This window comes from Corvus hawaiiensis, chromosome 8, assembly GCF_020740725.1.
Source record: "Corvus hawaiiensis isolate bCorHaw1 chromosome 8, bCorHaw1.pri.cur, whole genome shotgun sequence".
Lineage (NCBI taxonomy): Eukaryota > Metazoa > Chordata > Aves > Passeriformes > Corvidae > Corvus > Corvus hawaiiensis.
This window is the reverse complement of record NC_063220.1, coordinates 13,501,060-13,520,440: the sequence shown is the minus strand read 5'-3', so window position 1 is coordinate 13,520,440 and position 19,381 is coordinate 13,501,060. Positions and strand designations below refer to the sequence as shown.

Below are 19,381 nucleotides of genomic sequence, written 5' to 3'. Positions count from 1 at the left end.
GCCTGCGGACTTGGTGCCTTTTTTCTGCAGCTCTCAGAAGAGCATCCTTGTGCTACATCATGGCTCCCCAGGATCTGCTGGCCTTTATCCTCTCCTCCCCCAGCCTGATCTCAGAGGACACCCCCACTTCTCCCCCAGGCTATCCTGTGAAAACAGCCAGATCAGCTGCGAGAAGGAGAGCACACAGAGGCCTGGCCACAACTCAGTGCACTTGTGATCACTTCCTCACCAGCACCCTGAGCAAGCCCCATCCCCACCTGTACCTCTTCCCTCTTGTCACCTTACATGGGGAGATCTGGGGTCAAGCCCTGCCTTTCAGCCCATTTTTGTCCAACACACCTGATAGCCCAAGCTCAATCTAACTCCCACTGAGCACTGACATCGCAAACTAGACACATTCTAGATGAATACCTAGAGAGGAAGAGTCTGGTGAGCCCTGACACGTGCCTAAAACCTTCACAACAGCAGGTAAAAATTGCTAAACATGACAAATTCCCAAAAATTTTCTCTTGCTGAGACAGGGAAGATCCTGGGAAACAAAGCTTTTCTCCATGTTTTCATTTATCCCCATCTTTGTACCGCTTCCCAGCTGTAGTTAAAAAAGTATATATTGATTGATATTTTTTAATCACTGCTTTGTTATTTTTAGACAGTTGCAGTCTAGGAAAGACAGACAGTTAACCGCAGCGCTCAGACCAGCGGGTTCACATTCTTTACAGGCAACGAGAGAACGAGTTTTCTCAAGCTTTGCTCCCTCCTGCTCGAAAATCAGAGCATGGGCTCCTCATTTCTGCTCATTTTATTTTTGTCTCAAAAACAGAAAGGCAAAGGACGGCTGGGCTGAGGGTAAGTACTGAAATTCCAGCCCCAGGGAAGCGCAGGGCAGGGGATTGCAGCTCTCTGCAATGCGATTGCCCACCTCCAGCACACAGGGGTTCGGCTGGAGTCTGGTGTGTGACCTGGACTTACAGAGCTGAAAGCTGCTGGGGCCAGCCCTGTGCTTACCATAGCTAGCTGCAACAACAACAAAAAGCAACAACCAAGCCCGAACAAAAACAGAAGGAAGCCAAAAATTATTTTCTACACTTGTAAAAATCAAGATTATTCTGGTGCTGTCAGAAAAAAAACTAACACAACTCTTTGAATACAGTTTTAGGTGTGACTTGAATAAATGTATAGAATTAATTTAAAACTACCAGTAACAAAGAGTTTCTGATTAATGGAAAGGGGCAAAAAACCTCTGTCCTAATCTTGGACAAGCACTGGCTCATCAACAAATTTCCTACTGTAACAGAAACAATAACAAGTTTTTTTTTTAAATCATCAAAGTCACATTTAGCTGCACAAACAAAAGATCTGAAAAAACCAATCTGGTGTGACTCCAACAGAAGTTTATTGTGATGATCAAAGCTTTGTGGGCTTTTTTCTTCCCTTAGTATTTGTTTTAAGAAAATCTACCCTTTTTCCACAATTTGAGACCTTCTCATTTAGAAAATTTTCATCCAGGATAATTTGATAATTCCAAATGTTATTTCACAAACGGTTTTCAAACAAGTGGCCATCAAAGCTGACCACTGCACAAAGAAATCAGTGTCACTCAGCCAGTCCGCTTCTGGCAGGGGAAAAAAAAGGTTAATTCAAAAAGTTCCAGCTGTCCCAGAACCCCAGAGAGGAATGGCTTTTTACTGTAACCCAAACAGTTTTCAGCAAAGCCATTTTCAGTTTTGTCAGTAAATTGGTTTGGGTTTTTTACCCATCTAGCCCCGAGTGTCTGTGAGCTGGCCTTGGCAGCGAGGAGGGGCTGCCTCCGTGGGGATGGGCTCCGGCTGCTGCTGTGCTGAGGCAGCAGCCCCAGTTTTAAGCTTTTCCTGTGTGTTGGTTAATCAGGAGCACATTTAAAAATACTGATCAACAGTCACAGTGAGATAATGAAAATGATCCTGCATATGGGTGTTTGTGGGGTCAGTGCCTCCTTTCATTATCAATTATACAAACCATATTAGAGGACATGTACACTTGCCTCAGTTCTTCTCCAGCAAATGCCACATGCAGGTGACTCTCACTGCTGCTGCTGCTGCAGGAGAAATAACTTTAAATATATATCAAATACCCCGTAGACAGGATAATGCAGCCCAAGAAAAGCTGCATGTGGTACTCATGTAGAAAGTGGGGCATGCCTGTACTGCAGGGATCAAACTTGCTGGCCCGTGCCCAGGAAAAAGCACAACTGCAGGCTCTGTTCAAGGTGAAAGGCTCCAGCAAAGACCCTTCAACCTTTTACTGGGCCATCTCTCAGCAGAGATAAACTAACTGATCCTCGTTTGGATGACTCATGTGCTCAACTAATTGGCTAAATGGGGGCCAGACCTCTGGTTCCCTCCTGCCCTCATAATTTGCTGAGCTGGGACCAAACCCAGACAACCACAGCCCATCCCATTGGGCTTTGTCTCTTCCAGCTCCACGCAGATGTTTAATACTCCAGTTGCTTGTGCAAAGACGGTGCTTTCCCCCGCTCCAGATTTTGCCTTCAAAAGCTCAGCACATCCATAGCCAACCCAAATGAATGATAGCTCTCGATCCCTGGCAGTGTTGTGGCTGAGAGAGATGAGCACAACCCCAGTGTGGTCCCCTGTGATGTCCCTGTGCCTTCAGCTGCAGGCATCACACAGGCTTTTCCACCCCAGACCAAAGTCACTCTGCCTTGGTCTGTATTTCCTAGATACAAGCAAACGGTAGAAAAACGTTTCTCCCTCATTCCCATTTCATGTTTGGGATTTGCTTTATTTTGAGAGCAAGGGAAGGGGGAAATGACTTTCAAGGCATCTTAATGCAATTTTATTCCTGCTCCCAAATAAGTATGATACAAAAAATTAAATCAGCCTTCAATGTGATATGGATGGCCCCAGGATACGGCTGAGGTGATGTCAGTCTAGAAAACATAACATTACGTGTCATTGTTTCATGTCATTACTTATTGATTTAATTCCATCATATTTCAGACAACTTTTATTGTCTAGGTACAAATCATCATATTAATAACTGGAAGCACATATGCAGATATCAAAAACACCTTCTGCCACTAAACCAATTTTTAAAATGAATCCAAGAGAAATATTTTAAGAGAAAACTCCTCCAGAAGCAATTTTTCCAGGGACAAGAAAGACCAGGCAACTGTTTTTCTGGTACTGATGTAACATATATTCTCATTTCATATTGAGATTCCTTTTCTTCTTTTGGTCTTTTTTTGTTTGTTTGTTTAACAGGAAAGATTGATAGGAAAAGGGAGAAGTCACCAGTTTTGAAAACAAGGTATAGATAAATGTTGTATCTAAACATATTCCCTGAACGTGAATTACCGTATGTTCAACTTTGCCGGGGAACATTTTGGGTTATGAACTGAATAATGTGGATAATATAAAATGGCTGTCTTGGAATTAAATTTTGTAATATTGATGTGTCATAATAATAAAATAGAAAACAGTTTTAATATTAACAGTGAGTCTTATCATCCTTTTTATTATTATTATTATTTTGTGGTGGGTGTTTTTTCCTATCCAGAAACCCTGAAAACAAAAATATACACTGCAACAAACTGTAAACCATTAAAGATTTGTACACAGCAATGCCTCCTGAAGGAGTTCATCTTTCTAGACAAAGTTGGGTGTGTGTTAAATAATTAGCTTAATCAAAATCGAAAGATCTGTCTGTAGTATGAAACAGAATTCAAACAAAAGACTTCCCTGAAATATATGTTGGGAAAAATACAAGTTATTTTATTTCAGTAGTTTTCTGGCAGCAATCAACATCTTTTAAAGATATCTCCAAAAAATGGATGTGCTCAGAATTTCATATTTTCCTGTGTTTTATCTTTTTTTTTCTTTTTTTTAGCTTCTTGTCTCCATTGCTGCAGATGTTTCTCTGTGTTCTCGTACACATTGGACTGCAGAATGGGAAAATCCTGCAGCACCATGAATTCTCAGCCCAGTCCTACAATAGCAGATTTTGGATGAAGCAGGCTATTCTTATGCTCCCTTAACAAACTCCCCAACAATGCTGCCCCCAGAGGACCCAGCTTCCCGGAGCACTATCAACCACCAGGTAGCAAAGGCTTGGGGTATTTTGTAGCAGATCCCAGGTCCCACAGGCAGCCTGGACCCCAGGGCCATGTCAGGGGGTCCCTGCCACTGCTCGTGGCTGCCTGCCCTTTTCAGTCATATCCTCTAACATCCTTCACTCAGTAATTCCCAGTGTTGGAAGGAAACACCAGGCTGAAGCCAGCCACAGGGCTGGGAGTCTCCCCAAAGGAGTCTGATGTGAGTTTTCCTACCCATTTGATTTTCCTCTGAGAAGGGCTTGTCAAGCTGGGAACGATGTCCTGCAGCAAGGCAGAGCATGAATGGAAAACAGTGTTCCCAGAGCAATCCCCTGCGAGACTGTCTCTGAAATGTACTCTTGCACACTTCTTTATATTCAAATTCCCCTTTCCTTATTCAGTTTCAGACACAAATATCCGTAGACCTGCCTCAGCCCAGGTGAGACCTCAATCTAAGGTCTTATTCAATAAATTATTCCACATGAGTTTAAGGCTAAGCCCCTGCATAGTCCCTGCCACCTCCAGCAAGCCCCCACAGAAGGCTTCAATTAAAGCAAGTGCTAAATGCACTGCTGGGTTGAAGCCTGAAAATATTTATAGGACCAGGGATTAAAACACAGTATATTACATCTGGAGCTTCCAAAGCCAAGTGGACCTGAGCAAAGTCAAATGGAAATGCTAACTCTATTTTCATTTTTAAAAAAAAAATAGCACAGGCTTCAGCGTACTTGTGATATGCTGTCTCCTCTTGGGGAACTAATAGACAGGGAACAGCAAGGCTTTAAATGATTTATTCAGTACCCTGGAGATTTTTTTATTTTCTTTTTCGTTTCCACATAAATTACACAAGCACTTTATAAAATGAATACACATAAAACACCTTGTAAGTGCATAACTTAGAAAAAAGAAAACAACAAACAAAAGCAAACAAACGAATGCCTTTAAAAATCTCACTGAAAATAGGTTTTCTGGTTGCTTGTTTGTACTAACTGCTTAAATTGGCAGTGCTGTTTTAGATTATAAGTAACTGAAAAATATATACTGTTTATATATATATATATCTCTATATATTCCTGGCATTTGCTAGAAGTGCTTTGTTTAATTGTGTCTCGTTCTCTTGGTACAATTAAAAGAACAACTAAGTTAAACGGCTGAGAGTGAAATCGATTTTTTGCTGTCAGGAACTGCGTTCTAATGGGAAACTGATAAAATAAAACATTGGACAACATTTTGCAAATTATATGGAAATATTCCACGGAAAGAAACTGCATTACCCCCACAAACTGCCACGCAGGTCTTCTTGTTATTAAAATACACGCTGATGGGCACAGAGTCCGTGGCAGCTAGGGACTGTTTGGGCTCTTCATACAACTGAGATATCATATTTACCGTCCTCAGGAGTCTGTCAGATCCTTCTCTTGTTCCCCTCCTCACAAGAAAAAATTAATGAAAAAGGGGAGGAGAGACGGCGAGGTGAGATCTGAAGGGTTCCCATCTGGCACAAGAAGAAATTGCTGCTGTTTCTTCCATTTGTTGCATCCCCGAATGTCACCGGTGAGGACAACCCGAGAAGTCTCGCTGCAGAAATGTGCTTCCCTGGAGCCTCCGCCTTTTCTTTCAAGCCATCAGTTCAAAACATATATATATATATATATATATATATATATATATATATATATGAATATATATATATGGATGGATATATAAGGGTGACCATAGACTTTGCACTGCAGCCAGTAGAATCCTAAGGAAGTTTTCCTGTCCCCAAGCTGGATGAATGCCGGCGGCTGTGTCCGTCAGGGCTGGGCTTTTGTCTGGCAGCACGTCAGCAAGTTCAGGGTCGACACTGGAGACTTTCAAGAGAACAAAGGGGTTGAGGGGAGGTGAAACAACATTGCTGCTCCAGCAATTCCATGGCTGGGGAGAGTTTTTGGGGTGGCTTCCCTTCTTTTCGGTCCTTGTTGAGGATTTCCCCAGCTGGACATGTAGGATGCACATGACCAGAGGATCAGGGGGTTCCAGCACTCCCTGGGGAGAAACAGAGTTGCTACATGTCCCACCAAAGATGCCACGTGTTCCCCTGGGGACAGCCCCGCCGGTAGAAGGTGTATGTGCCATCACTGGGTGCCAGACTTATTCACAAGCAGAGGCGACAGTGGTGACACTGGTGATCTTGGTGGAGTCATCAGACCAAGGCTGGAGATTCTGGAGGGCGAAGAGAGAGGAGTTGTGGACACAGATGGGGTCGGCTTGGATGGGCTGGTTGATGGTTTTTTGGAAGGCTTCCTGCTGCAACTGCATGAGGATGCGGTTTGCTTGCTGTCGCTCGGCCTCCCGCTCCTCCGCTGTCTGCCTCCTAGGAGAGAGGGAGCCATTAGGGGGGCCTGGGGAAGCAAAGGAAGGGTGTCTCCAGAGAGATTAAGTTGTGCAGGGTGCTCATGATGTGGGAGTGCAGGGGTAGGAAAAGAGGGTTTCTTGTCATGGTGCGGTCCCACACCGCCTTCACAAACGGCCAGTAAATCCCATAAACTGGGGACTGAGTCTGTCTGTCTTACTGGCCTCAGCAGAAATTGCTCTGATCAAAGAGAGCTGGGAGCAGCCCATAGCTCTGGATTATTCCCTGCCCACAGGAAAAAAAAACAAGCAGAGACAAAACACCTGAAATGTCACACAACAGCATTACAAAAGTTGCAATTCCCTGAAAACATGCTCTGTGTCTGACAGCAAGAGCCAAGCATGCAAAGCCCCAGTAAAAAGCATAGAGCAGGATAAGGTGAGGCAGTGACTGGCAGTGTCACACAGCTGGGAGATGGGCAGTGACACCCTGGACATCCTCTTCCAGCATCCAGGTTTGCCATCTCGTCTGCCAGGCTGTGGTGGCCAGCTGCTGAGATCTTGGATGGAGGCAAAAACATTCCCATGGCAGGCAGCAAAATTTCAGCTAAACACTAGAAATAGATTTTTTAGCAGTAAGAAAAATCAAAGCACAAAATATACTATCTGGAAAGGGTGAATTACAGTGTTTTTACAAACAGTTTGGACACGTTTCTGCCTGGTATGACACCAGCAGATGTGATCCCTGAGGAGAGGGTGTTAGGGGGTCAGAAGGGGTTCTTTCCAGTGTTGGTAGGGGCCTGGCTCTGGGCTGTCTGGGAGCAGAAAATGGGATAGGTAGAAACTGCCTGAATGCTCTCATATCCATGATGAAAACCCCATTCCTGCTTGCTTGGATGCCAGGTCAGTCTAAAGTCAGCAGCCTGTGGTCACCTCTGCTTCGCCTGGCACGTCTACTGATGCTGCTGGGAAAACTGGGGAGCAACTCACAGTGCTGGTTCCAGGATAATTCCCAAAGCATCCTCTCCCTCCCTCATACCCCCAGGCCCAGCTGACGTTCTCTCAGCAGCTTCAGTGGACCAGTGACACAGGAAATGGCAGCTTTTTAATTTAGCAGCTCAGGGGGATATGAGATGTCTCCTCCTCTTTGGTCGTGGGAATTGGAAGTGGCAGCTCTGATCTCCACAGTGACATCTCAGAGCACAGGGCAGGGGGAACCTGGCTCCTAAAGGTGAAGCAGGCCAGGGCTTGGATGCCAGCAATGGGCCTCTGGGCACCCAAGCCGCCAGACATGTGGCCAGTGTTCCCTCCTGGGAGCAGGTAGTTCAGGGCTCAGTCCCTACTCTAATCACTGTGTCAACATCTCACATCAGACATCCTGGGAAGAGGGGACTCAGAGCAGCACCAGCATCCCTGTGCAGCCTGGGGAGCAGCTCAGTCTCTGCTTCAATGAATATTTAACGACGCCCTGCACAATGAGGAGATGCTCCAGGAGGAGGGAGGGACTCTCAAGTCCAGGGTAATCAGGAGCACCATGGCTGTGAGCACCTTGCTCCCAAGTATCTCCCTGCTGCAAGCAGCTGGTCTAGTCATGGATTCACACCAGAATGGGATTCCCTGGTTCATATCTGCCTGGAAAGAGATGTGTCTAAAGCAAGAGCGCACATCTGAGGAGGCGATCACACAGCCACCTCACTCCAGCAGAGACAACCAGGCAAGGAGCAGAGACAAGACTCTTCCTCCGAGTCTGCATTTAAGTAGTTAAACTCAGAGGGCTTATAGCAACCCTCTTTTCTTGGATACTTCCCACTGCCTCATTCAGGCCGAGCCTGCAGCAGTTTCTTCCACCTGCCAGTACTCCAGGAACCACTCAGAGCCCTCTGTCCAGTGCAGGGACCCGAGGCATCGAGATGGGTGTGCTATCAGCCAGGGGCACCCACATCTCCATCGCAATACCCAGCAGGCACAGATGCATACAAGCAGAACTGGCACGCCTGTGTCCCTCTGGCTCAGGCCAGAGATTCTCCCATGTCTAATATTACAGCTGAGGTCTGGCTGCAGCCTTTCCCTTGGGCAGAAGCAGGATTTTGTTTCTCTTTACCCAGCTATTTTTTGTAAAACATGTGAATAGGTTTGTATCCTCTGCACCTCTGCCAAAAGAGGCTGAATTTAGCCAACAGATGCAAAGAGTATTGACAGATGGATTTGCCTCACTTCCTTAGGAAACCTGGTTAGAAGACAGAGCTGACCCCGTTTTGCAGGCCACAGCAGAACTGTTCCTCCTCCAGGATCCTGCTCCTGGCCAACAGAAATCACTCCAGATAAAGACTTCCTGATACTTGGGGTATTGCTCTTCCATGGATTCTCTAGCGAAGAACTCACTGGGGTCGAGGATTCACACACCCCCTTGGTTTCAAGTTCTTTGTCCCCCATTTCTTACCCAAGCCCAGCATCCTCAGGCAATCACTGTCCTATTAACCCTTCAAAGACTCTGGGGAAGCCCTTTCCCCCCGTTTTGAAGAAGCTGCTGCCTGCCTGCCCTCCAGCACCCAGTGCTCAGCACCCAGCAGCACCACCCTTCTCTGCTCTCTGAGGGAGCTCCTCCTTGCCCATCATTTTCCGCCCCCGCGGGGTGCCTGTCCCCAGCCTAGGGCAGGAAATGTTCTCAGGGCTGGGGTGTTTCCCTTGGGAACATCCCGGGAAGGTGCAGCTTGGGAGGGGCAGGGTCACTGCGATGGAGACCTGGAGGCTCCTTGTGAGCCCAGCCTTCTCTTCCTCTCCGGCTTTACCGGCACGGCCGGCAGCAGAACAAAAAGAAAGCGTTTGGGCAAGGAGGCACCGCGAACCCCGCGGGGACGAAAACCTCCGAGCTGTGCAGAGCCCGGTACTCCGACAGCCCCGGGCCGGGGGCTCCCACACGCAGCTGCGGCGGACAGAGGCGCGGGAGCCTCCGCACCCACTAGTGACGCGGACTGCACCCACTGCACGCGTGTGCGCACACACACATTCATCCCCGCGGCACACACGCACACCTTTTTGCGTGCAGGTCCGGTGTGCACACACCGTGGAATGCACGCATATGGCCCGCACCACACCGCACTCGTGGGGCTGTGTTTGGCACTCACAGCCCCGTGCACGCTCACACGCACACACTGAGCGCGGGCACACACGGGCATGCGTCGCCTTCACACTGACCGTGCAGTTCCACACGCGTGTCCTGCTTGCACACACGCCCGCAGGTGTGCACACACCACATGCACACACCCACACTGCTGTGCATGCACACGCACCTGTACACACACGCTCGCATTCACACACCCACACGGGGCTCGCACGCCTCTGCGCAGCCACCAATGCTCCTGGCAGAGCTGCTGGCATCCAGATCTGTCCCCCTCGTGATGCCCCATCCCTGTCCACCGAGACCCCCGATCCCTCACCTCCACTTGGTGCGCCGGTTCTGGAACCAGGTCTTCACCTGGGCGTCCGTCATCTTGAGGGCCTTGGCCAGGGCAGCGCGCTCGGCCGAGGCCAGGTATTTCTGCCGGTGGAAGCGCTTCTCCAGCTCGCAAATCTGCAGGCGGGTGAAGGAGGTGCGCGGCTTCTTCTTCTTGGGGGGCGTGCGGTTCTGGTAGGGGTGACCTATACGGCGTGTTACAGTGAAGGGTGAGAGGGCCACTGGGGGGGACACGGGAGGAGGGGGGATGAGAGGCAAAGAAGCAAGCAGCGACACATCAGCAGAGGGGCTCCGGCTCCCGGCCGCTGGGCTGGGGACCCCCCCCACCGCTCCGAAGCCGCGGCTTCCCCGCCGACACCCACGCACGAGCTGCAAAAACTCGGCGGCGGCCCCGGGTACCGGGAAGGCCCGGCGGCCTTTCCTGGGTGCTGCGGGCACCCGCCGAACACCGGTCGGCTCCGGCGGAGGGGAAGGCGGCCGCTAGCCCGGCCAAGTGCCTGCCGGGGAACGGAGGGTCAGCAGCGGCAGCCGGTCCTGGCGCCGGGCCGGGGCTCCGCTCTCCGTGTCAAGAGGGCTCGGGATAATTTCGTTTGCGCGCGGCGGTAACCCCATCGGCCCGAGCCCCAGTGCCTTGTACACGGGAAGTAAAGTCCCGGACTGGAAACGGGAGTTGTGATTTGTTGTTCTGTTTGTTTGCCATTTTATGTCGTTTTGTTCTGTTTTAAATATATATATGGTTTTGGTTGGTTGAGGATTTTTTCCAACCCCACCAAAAAAAAAAAAAAAAAAAAAAAAAAAAAAATTAAGTGAAAAGTCACATTGTGTCTAAGCCAGAAAGAGATTGGTGAAATCAGGTGCTTGCCAGGGAAAAAGCCCGTTCGTCCACCCGTGGTCGTGCCCGAACCCAGCGCCATCGGGTCGAAATTAAACGGGAACTTTCAAAAATCGGGCCTCGGTTTCCGCCCTCGGGAAGAGGGGCCGATTCGGGCACTGATTTTTCCCCGCTGCAATTTCGTTCCTTTCTTTTGTTTGTTTGTTTGCGTCTTTTTTATTTATTTCTTTTCGTCGTTCGAGTTTTTGCTTTGTTAGCGCCGAAAGACGAGCCCAGCTACACCTGGAAACGGTGGCAAGGCCGGAAAGCGTCTCCAGCCCGAGCCCCGCTCTGCTCGGGTCTGCAAAAAGTCCCTTTTGGTGAGGAAAAAAGGCTGAGCCCAAACCCGCAGCCGGGGGAAGCCAGCCCGGTTACGGAAGGCAACGGGACGGCCTTCCCGGGCAGGCCAGGGCCGGGGCCGCCGGTCTGCCTTCCCGCCGGCCGGGCCGTGCTTCCCAAATAACTCTCGGTTTTGAAGGAAAGTTTCCCCGGGCGTTGGCTCGGGCGGCAGGGATTGGGCAGCCGTGCCCGGGGCTTGCGGGTCGTGGTGTGCGGAGTTTACCATCCCTTTTCCCTCTTGTCCGCCTTTGCCGAGCCGCATCGCGGAAAAAAAATTAAATAATTTTTTTTAAATACACCACCCTAATAAATTAAGAAATAAAAAGAAACTAAAACAACAACCAAAAACCAAACCACATATACAAACAATCGAACCAGCCAAAATATCGAAACAAACAAACAAAAGGAAACACAACTCATTTAGGGGGGACTGAATACGCCTCATTTCCCACCCCGTCTTGCTTCTGGCCTCCTCCCGGACCGACTTCCCAGGACCATCCCGGCTGCTTTCTCCATCCGGCCGGAGAGATCCCCGGCTGGATCCGCTGGCACCGGTTGCCTCGCCGAGGCCGGGCGGCGGGAGAGGAAGCGGGGCAGCGGGAGCAGGGAGAGAAAGGGGGTCCCGGTGGCGCGACTCACCTGTGAACCTGTCTTTTGTGTACCGCCTGTTGCTCTCCATCCAGGGGAAGGTGAGCCCCGTGAGACTGTTCATGCCGTTCACTGCCGGCACGGCGGCGGAGAGGGGCTGGTGGACGCCGCCGGCCACGGGGCGATGGGCCGGGACGCGGATCACCCCGCCGGCCGAGCTCAAGGTGTTGCCGTTCATGTTCACCGCCATGTTCACGTTGTAGGAGCCGGGCAGGCCGCCCATGCTGCAGGAGGTGCCGGTGTAGGCGCCGGCCGCGCCGCCGCTCGCCCCGTAGCCACCCGTGACCGTGTTATAGGCGCTGCCCACGATGCAGCCCAGGCCGTAGTCCGCCGAATCCTGCAGCCGCGGGTGCGACACCATGCAGCTGCCCGGCTCCGACGTGTTGAGGATCTGGTCGATGCCGAAGCTGATGGGCTCGGCTTGCCCTTGGTGCAGGTGGTGAGCCCCGAGGTGCTCCATGCCGCCGCTCGGGCACCGGGGCCGGACCTCCGCCCGGGCAGAGCAGCACAGCCCCGCACCGCCCCGAAACCGGCAACGGGGCCGCACACAGCCGGGACACGCCGGCTACGCGCTCAGTCCCATAGCACGACGGCCGAGCAACCCAAGAAACGCCAGCAGAGCCACGCAAGGCCGGGACACGGCAGCCACACGCTCAGCACGGAGACACAGCAGCACAGCCATGCGCAGCCCAGGTACAAGAGTGAAACACCCCCGCAGCCCGGGACGCGACAGCCGTGCCCGGCGCGGCGCAGGACACAGACACTGGAGACACAACCGCGCCAAACACACCCAACAGCTTCCAGGAACGGAGACGCGACAGCTCAACCACGCACACTGGTCCCGCTCCGATGAGACCCAGCACCCCCAGGTACCAAGACACATCAGGAGCCTCTCACCCAGGACACACACACGTACGCACGGACACGCACACACACAAGGGTGCCCCGGGGACCCCTCGCCGCAGAGGGCGGTGGGGAGCCGGGAGCCCCTCGGAGCGGAGCGCGGCGGATTGTGAGTGCGATCGCCCGCCGCCCCGCTTGCCCATCAATCACCCTACCCAGGGCCTACTGCTGCAAGCCCTCACTCTCCATTGGTTGGATGCTGAAAGCAGCCCAGTGAATGACAGCAGAGAAGCGCACACAAGAGGAGTTTCTTCTTCCCCAGCCCCCCCTCGCACCCTCACCCCACCGCTAAAAAAAATCACCGCCCGTCTCGGCCTTATAAAGTGAGCACTGGGTGTGCGCAGGGCACTGGGGGGTGAAATAGTGGCTGATACCGGGCGGCGGAGCGGGGACGTTTGGTCCCGGAGTTTGTGGCCGCGGACTGCTAGGAAGGGGGATCTTGGCTGCCAGCCCCCGCCGGAGAATCAAGCCTAGGCCACGACCCCCACAGGCTGCCGCTGATCCCGAGTGAGGGCTGAAGCCGGAGGATCCCCTTCTGATGGGGTCCCAGACCCGTCGTGACGCTTTGTTCCGGAAGAGTATTCTCAATTTCAAAAGTCAGCACCTTTCAGAAAGCCGCGGAGCTGGCGGCTCTCCCATCACCAGACCCCAGAGCAGGGACACTGGAACGTTGAGAAGGGCACCCTACAAGTGCCCGGACCCGTGGAAGAATTGTGACGGGAGGAGGCGAGGGGCTCCTGAAGCACAACTTCCCCCGGAGAACCGGGGCGGGGCTGGCTCCCCCGGGACGATGGCAGGCCCCAGCTGCGCCCCGCGGGGCAGCGGCCACCGCGGCGGGGCGAGGGCTGAGGGGGACCCGCCACTGCCGGCTCCGCCGCCTGCCGCCGCGGTGTCCTTCCGCGCCTGCCCGCGGGGAAATGAGCGTTTTCGTTAAAAAAAAACCAACCAAACAAACAAACAAAATTATTTTAAAAGTTTATAACAAAGTGAAAATGAAAGCCGCTATTGCAATTTCTATAAAACTTGTTGTGGCCCTGGCCCGTCCGTGCCTGCTCCGCGCAGCCGGGCCGGGGGCAGAACTGCCGATGGGACAGGGACACTGCCGTCTCCTTGGACCCGGCCTCCCGCTGCTGCCGACCAGCGCTGCCCAGCGCGACCCAGCGCTCCCGGCTGCGGCGTCAGGGTTTTGCCCTGTGGTTTGTGCTCTGCCCGCCTTATCCTCCCCGCTCCTGGCTGGGACCGGCCCTCCAGGCCCCCTCCTCCCTGGCTGGGGTAAAGGCTGCCCTTCACGTCTTCAGCATGCCCGTGGTTTAGAGCCCACAAGAATCCCACAGGACAGCCTGCTCTGGGGTATCCCCCACGCAAAACAAATGCGCTGGCATAGAAAGTCGTGCCTGTGCACTCAGGTACACCTCGTCACTCGTCACCAGATGTATCATTCCATCCACATCCTCACACTCGCCGTGCTGCACACAAGCTCACAAACACCCTCATGAGCTCACAGGCGCACCCGTGCTCACAGTCCCACACATTCTCTTGCACACACGCCTACATTTGTGCACTTGTTCAAATGTTCCCACACACTCACAGACAGTTACAACGCCCCTGCACCCACACAAGTTCTGACACACGTTCTCAGTCACACCTTCACAACTGTATGTATTCACACACCCACAGTCACTCCCACAACAGGCAGCAACACACCCGTGCATTCAGACACCCCCAGACATACACACACTGACACACCAGTGCTTGTGGGTTCCTGCCACCCTCACCCAAGCCACAACCCTGCTGTGATAACCCAAGACCTGTCACTATCACGACACCCACCACCCACAGCCCCATTTGGGAACACTGTGGAGGCAGCGGGCAGCAGCAGCAACCCACAGCTGCCCCTCGGCCCCATGCCCGGCCGGTGCCCAGCCAGCCCGCCCCCACCACCACCCAGCCCTGCCTGCCCGCTGGGGTCGGGTTTCCCCCCCCTCCCAGTACCTGCCTCAGTTCTTGACTTCTGAACTCTTCAGGGAACTCGCTGGCGCCAGCTCCATCAACCAAAGTCCTTGTGGTTAGGAGGAGCTGGGAGAGGAGGGAGGGAGTGAGGGCTGGGGCCAGCCGGGGCCGGGAGGCTGCCCTCGGGCAGGGGGCCTTCTTGTCCCACAGGACTGCAGCTGCCTTTGCCCTTCTTCAGGATATGCATGAGCTTCTTCTTCTTCTGCCCTTTGTCACATAGGAGATGTGGGGCAGAGCCTGCTCACCTGCCCTGAGCATGTCAGGTTGTCGCCACAGGGAAGCAATAAAACATGCGTGCCAGTCTTGCACAGTGCCATAGAGTCCCCTGCCAGTGAGGTCTGACATCCAGAGGGACCCAGATCTGCTGCCGAGTCCTGAGACCCAGGAGATGCCCCCCCTCCAGTAAATAACACAGCTGCCTGATGCTGCTTGCACATCCCAAAGGCCCCAGTTGATGCCGGAAAAAGCCTTGGCCTCCCCTGCGCCAGGGATCCCCCAGGCTGAGCAGATGCCAAAGGCTCCAGAGGGACTGGCCTCAAGAAATCACAAGGTCACCACCAGTGATACAGTCTGGTTAGTGACGGTCACAGCCTCCAGGTTTTGAGCCCAATATAGGGGCTTTGGAGCAATAAAGCTTGCCAGGAGACAGATTATAGGTAAGTCAGAACTTAGTCTGTCCAGCATCAGGTGAGGACAAAGAGAAGGGGAGGCAGGGCTAGGTCCTGACAAGGATTCAAAATTTCTGGAAGTCAATGGGAATTATCGATGGGTTTGGGGATGATGCACAGCTCCAGGATTTACCCCCTGCACAAGCCAGAGACTTCACTTGCATCCTTGAGAAAGCCACAGACCTCCTGGCACTGGAAGTTTGGGCACTGCACATCTAAGCTCCGGGACAACATCCAGTTCAAATGTTCCCGTTCAAATTGCTCCTGGCCTCAGTTTCCCCTTGGGCTCTCCAGGGCTGTGGCTTGAGCAGTACTGTAGAGCACGAGGTTCTGGAAATGTCCTGTATCATTAGGGCTGGCAGTTAATATATGGTTTTTGCCTCCGAAATTCTGAGGCTGAAGAGGCAGTGCTGCAAGCTCACACACTGAGACACATCAGGATCAGTCTTGGTGCTTTCAGGTTCACATCCCAACAGGAGAGTTTACAAGGATCAGCACCCACTTTGAGGTGCATCCACTGATCCTACAAATGGATCCCTGGAGTGGGGGACAGAGGCGCCCCAGCCCAGCTGTCTCTGCCTGGACCCCTAGTCTGTATGCTCCCATTTGCTGAGGGCTGGATTTGTCCCTCTTTGCTAGGACTCTAAATATCAGGCCCTGAAAAAAATAATCCAGATATCATACTCTAGGCAGAGTTCAGGGAGACAGACATTCCCAGATATTTGCCCAAACTGCTTCTTAGGGCAGTAGGGTTTCTCTCCTGTACAGAGAAATCCTGTTTTGTGGGAAACACCAATAAGGTGGATCAGACCTCCTTGGAAGTAGACAAAAGCCTCCAGCGCAGGAGCTGATGTGCTCTATGTTGCTGCAAAATTCATACATTAAGGAAGCCCAGTGTCTTTGGTCTCCACTTCTCCAGAGCATCCTCAGCTCCTTCAAGTATCCACAGCATCTACACATATTCCTGCCAGCCTTGAAACTTTTTGTCCCCCTTCACCTACCCCAGACAAGCTCCTTTCCAAAATTGTGTTTAAATCCTGCTCCAGATGAGGGTTGAGGGCCGAGTATATCCATGCTAGGAAATGACAACTGAGATGAGGGCTCTTCCTGATGCATAAGGCTCTCCCTCCCCACGAAGTGCCAAGGGATCCTTTCTCAGGTTCTCTCATTGATCGTGTGCATCTGCCTCCTGCTAGCAGAGAGGAGCAGCCCAGCCAGGGCCTGACCTCCACCCTCCACTCCCATTTTCTTCTGCCTTGCTGGCTTGCCAGGACTCCCCTTGGCCCCCGAGCTCCTTTGCAGCTCGGGGCTCCCGGGAGTTTGGCATCGCAAGCTGCCTCTCTGCCTCGCAGCTGCTGGCCGGGACACCGCTGCGAAATACAAGCCCTCCTGAGGGGACCGGGGACAAAAGTGGTGTGTCTGGGACCTTGGCAAAATCCCAGCAAAGCCCATTGGGCTCGGTCCGAAAACCGCACTTCCAGCAGTGCTTTCCGGAACCTATAAAATCCTCTATATTGCTGAAAAGAGAGCGAGCGACTCTGCCGCAGGCAGGTGCGCGGCGACAAACGCCCCCTCAGCAGAAGGGTGCACCCCGACTCCTTCCCTCCCTCCCTTGTTGGGCCGGGGCCTCCCCCAGCTCGGGTATTATCCATCCTTCTGCACGTCCATCACCTCCCGCAGCTCTTTCTCTCCCGTCGCGGCCCCTGTGAAATCCATTACGGCGAAGGCGCCGGTGCCCAGGCGGGGCCGTGCGGGCTCGGGCTGCGCACGGGGGCTGGCGGGAGAGCTCCGGGGCCGAGACGGCCCCGTCAGGCGTCCCTTGCCTCTCCCTGGACCGCGGACCGCGGTCTCCGCTGCCGTCGGGGCTCTATCGCTCAGCGCTGCCGTTCGCACTAAGTTACGCCGCAAGTGTCGCGACAGACGCCGATAGCGAAGCAGAACGCTCCCCGCACCAACCAGCCGGGTTCCCGCGGGGGTGTGGGCTTCCCAACGGGAAATCTCGTTTTCCGCAGTTCGCACCGAGCCCGAGCCCGCACGGACGGCGGCGGCTTCTCCCCGGCTCAGGGTCCGCGGGAAGGGTGGCCTGCACTTCCAGAGCGTTAAAAGCAATTAACACCATTTGGGGAATTTTTAATTGCTCTATAAAGCACGCTGTAAATAATTACTCCCAGCTCTGTTGATCCCTCGATCACGCACTGACAGTTGTAATTTATGGCTTCGGAAACGTGGCCCCGTGCATTCAGCATAACTCCTTATTACAGTAATGACTTAGCGCCGCTGCACTTAATGAGTATAAAGTGCCCGGCGCAGCGGGAGCCGCAGCATCGCACGAACTTCGCCCGCAACGATATTTCTCCCCTTTATGGTTACAAACGACCGAGGGGTTACGAGTTAATACGGCGGGGAAGGAGCGGCGGGGCCGGCTCCGCGCTCTGTCAACGGCATCTCCCGGGGCAGTAGTTATCTACCAAAAATAAGTATTTAGAGCAGTCCGCAAACTGCCTCTTCGTCCCCCTGTAGCCGCTGGCTTTCTGGAGAAAATGGCCTCAGCAGAGGGAAGAGCAGGGTCACAACTCATCGCACGTGTGGGCGCAAGCAGTGCGGGTGCCGTGGAGTCCCGAAGGGACCTGCACCTTCCCTCTGCCTCCCACCTCTCGTTGCCCTGGGACTGACCAGCTCCATGCAACAGGCCGGGGGTCTCTCGTCCTTACGGACCCTCCCCAGACGGGGGTACCCGCGGGAGGGGAAGAAATGGGGTGGTGATCGATGGGGCCCGCCGTGCCCGGCGGCGCCCCATGAATATTCAATGTCGCCGGTTGCCGGAGGAGCATCTGCCAATAAATTATTGGTCCTGCGGCACCAGCCCCTCTCTCCACCGTGCAGAAATGCGTGTAATCCCATTAGCCCCGTCCCTTTGGCCACCCGCCCCGCACCAGCCCCTCTGTAATGAACTGCGTCTGGCCGCCACCCCCGAGGGCATCGACGGCAGTGGGGGACACCGGGGGCTCTGCCCCGTTATTAACTCACAGTTTAATTACACTCTTGGTGACAGCAAGGGAGCAGACGTGGGCTGGTCACACGCGCCCCTCCGCCGCCTCCCCCTGGGTCTCCCCCGCTCCGAGAAACTCTGACCCAGGCGACAGCCAGGCTTGTCGAGACATAGAGGATGGCAGTCGTGATATGGTCCCATCCTGAGGTTGCCCCGCACCCACGGGGGCTGCTCACCGCCGCCGGCTCCGGCTGCCGGCAGCTGCCCTGTTTGTTCGCTCGCCGGGGAAGCGGCGGCTGCTTTGTCTCCCACCCGCCCCGAGCCTTAGGCCTTTTCCCCATCAGACAAAGTCCTGTTTTGCCAACAGATTTGTGTCTCTCCCCTTCGCGGCCCCCCCATCTTAAAAGCCGCCCTCGGGGGCAGGGGCGCAGGCAGCTCCCAACGCCGGGCAGGCGGGAAGCGACCCGCCCTGCCGGCTCCGCTAACAGAGTAGCTTTCACTAATGAATGAGAAGATCCGATAATAATGGTCTTAATTATTGCAAACATTGTTACGGGCTTAGCTCTAAAAACCTCAAAACCCTCCTCGGTAAATCCTCGCGTTTGTTTGTTTATTTCCTCCCTCTTTTCCCCTCCCCGAGGTCAATTAGCACGCAAAAAGCAAATACAAATCATGGCAGAACCAATGGGTAAACTTAAATCCAATTTGCTGCTGTTTGCATTAGCCTTTGGAGAGGAGGACCGGGCAGGGGGGTCTGCCCCGTTCCCCCCAGGCAGCTGCCGTACAGGTGGGCGGCTGCGGGGACCTTGCCCTGCCCGCGAATCCCTTCGGTCCCCGAAATCAAGGGACTCCGACGGGTTCAAACGCTTTTCCTTATTTACGCTTGTCTTTTTACAAGTGATTCGTATATGGGCTGAAATATCTGATCTGTAAATAAACAGAAAATACATTTATACCTGAGAAAAGTACCGACAAACTGTAGCGCTACAGATTATGATATATAGTAATTTTTGACCTAAGGATTTTCCTTGACATCTACATATTGTATGTAACCGACGTTAACATTTGTGAA

At 53.1% G+C, this 19,381-nt stretch overlaps 1 protein-coding gene across 3 annotated transcripts; it reads right to left on the bottom strand.

Moving 5' to 3' along the window:
• Positions 1–4,866: 4,866 nt before the first annotated feature.
• On the bottom strand, positions 4,867–12,861 carry TLX1 (T cell leukemia homeobox 1). 3 transcript variants are annotated; one of them, XR_007205272.1, is made up of 4 exons: positions 11,731–12,861; positions 9,865–10,102; positions 5,731–6,449; positions 5,141–5,154 (listed from the first exon to the last, which is right to left on the bottom strand). XR_007205272.1 is itself a non-coding variant. In XM_048312148.1 (3 exons), exons 1-3 carry the CDS (start codon positions 12,197–12,199, stop codon positions 6,227–6,229), a joined length of 930 nt encoding a protein of 309 aa, XP_048168105.1. In that variant the 5' UTR covers positions 12,200–12,861; the 3' UTR covers positions 4,867–6,226. The 3 variants fall into 3 exon arrangements, 2 of the variants coding, with proteins under 2 accessions (XP_048168105.1, XP_048168106.1); XM_048312148.1 differs by having other exon boundaries at positions 4,867–6,449; XM_048312149.1 differs by having other exon boundaries at positions 4,867–6,449; positions 9,865–10,066.
• Positions 12,862–19,381: the final 6,520 nt, after the last annotated feature.

Bases quoted from the DNA above. Each gene is read 5' to 3' on its own strand.
- TLX1 (XM_048312148.1), bottom strand. From the start codon at position 12,199: ATGGAGCACCTCGGGGCTCACCACCTGCACCAAGGGCAAGCCGAGCCC. The intron at 10,103-11,730 runs GTGAGTCGCGCC...TGTCCCCCCCAG, and splicing joins CACAAAAGACAGGTTCACAG to TGGCCCTCTCACCCTTCACT. The intron at 6,450-9,864 runs GTGAGGGATCGG...CCTCTCTCCTAG, and splicing joins AACCGGCGCACCAAGTGGAG to GAGGCAGACAGCGGAGGAGC.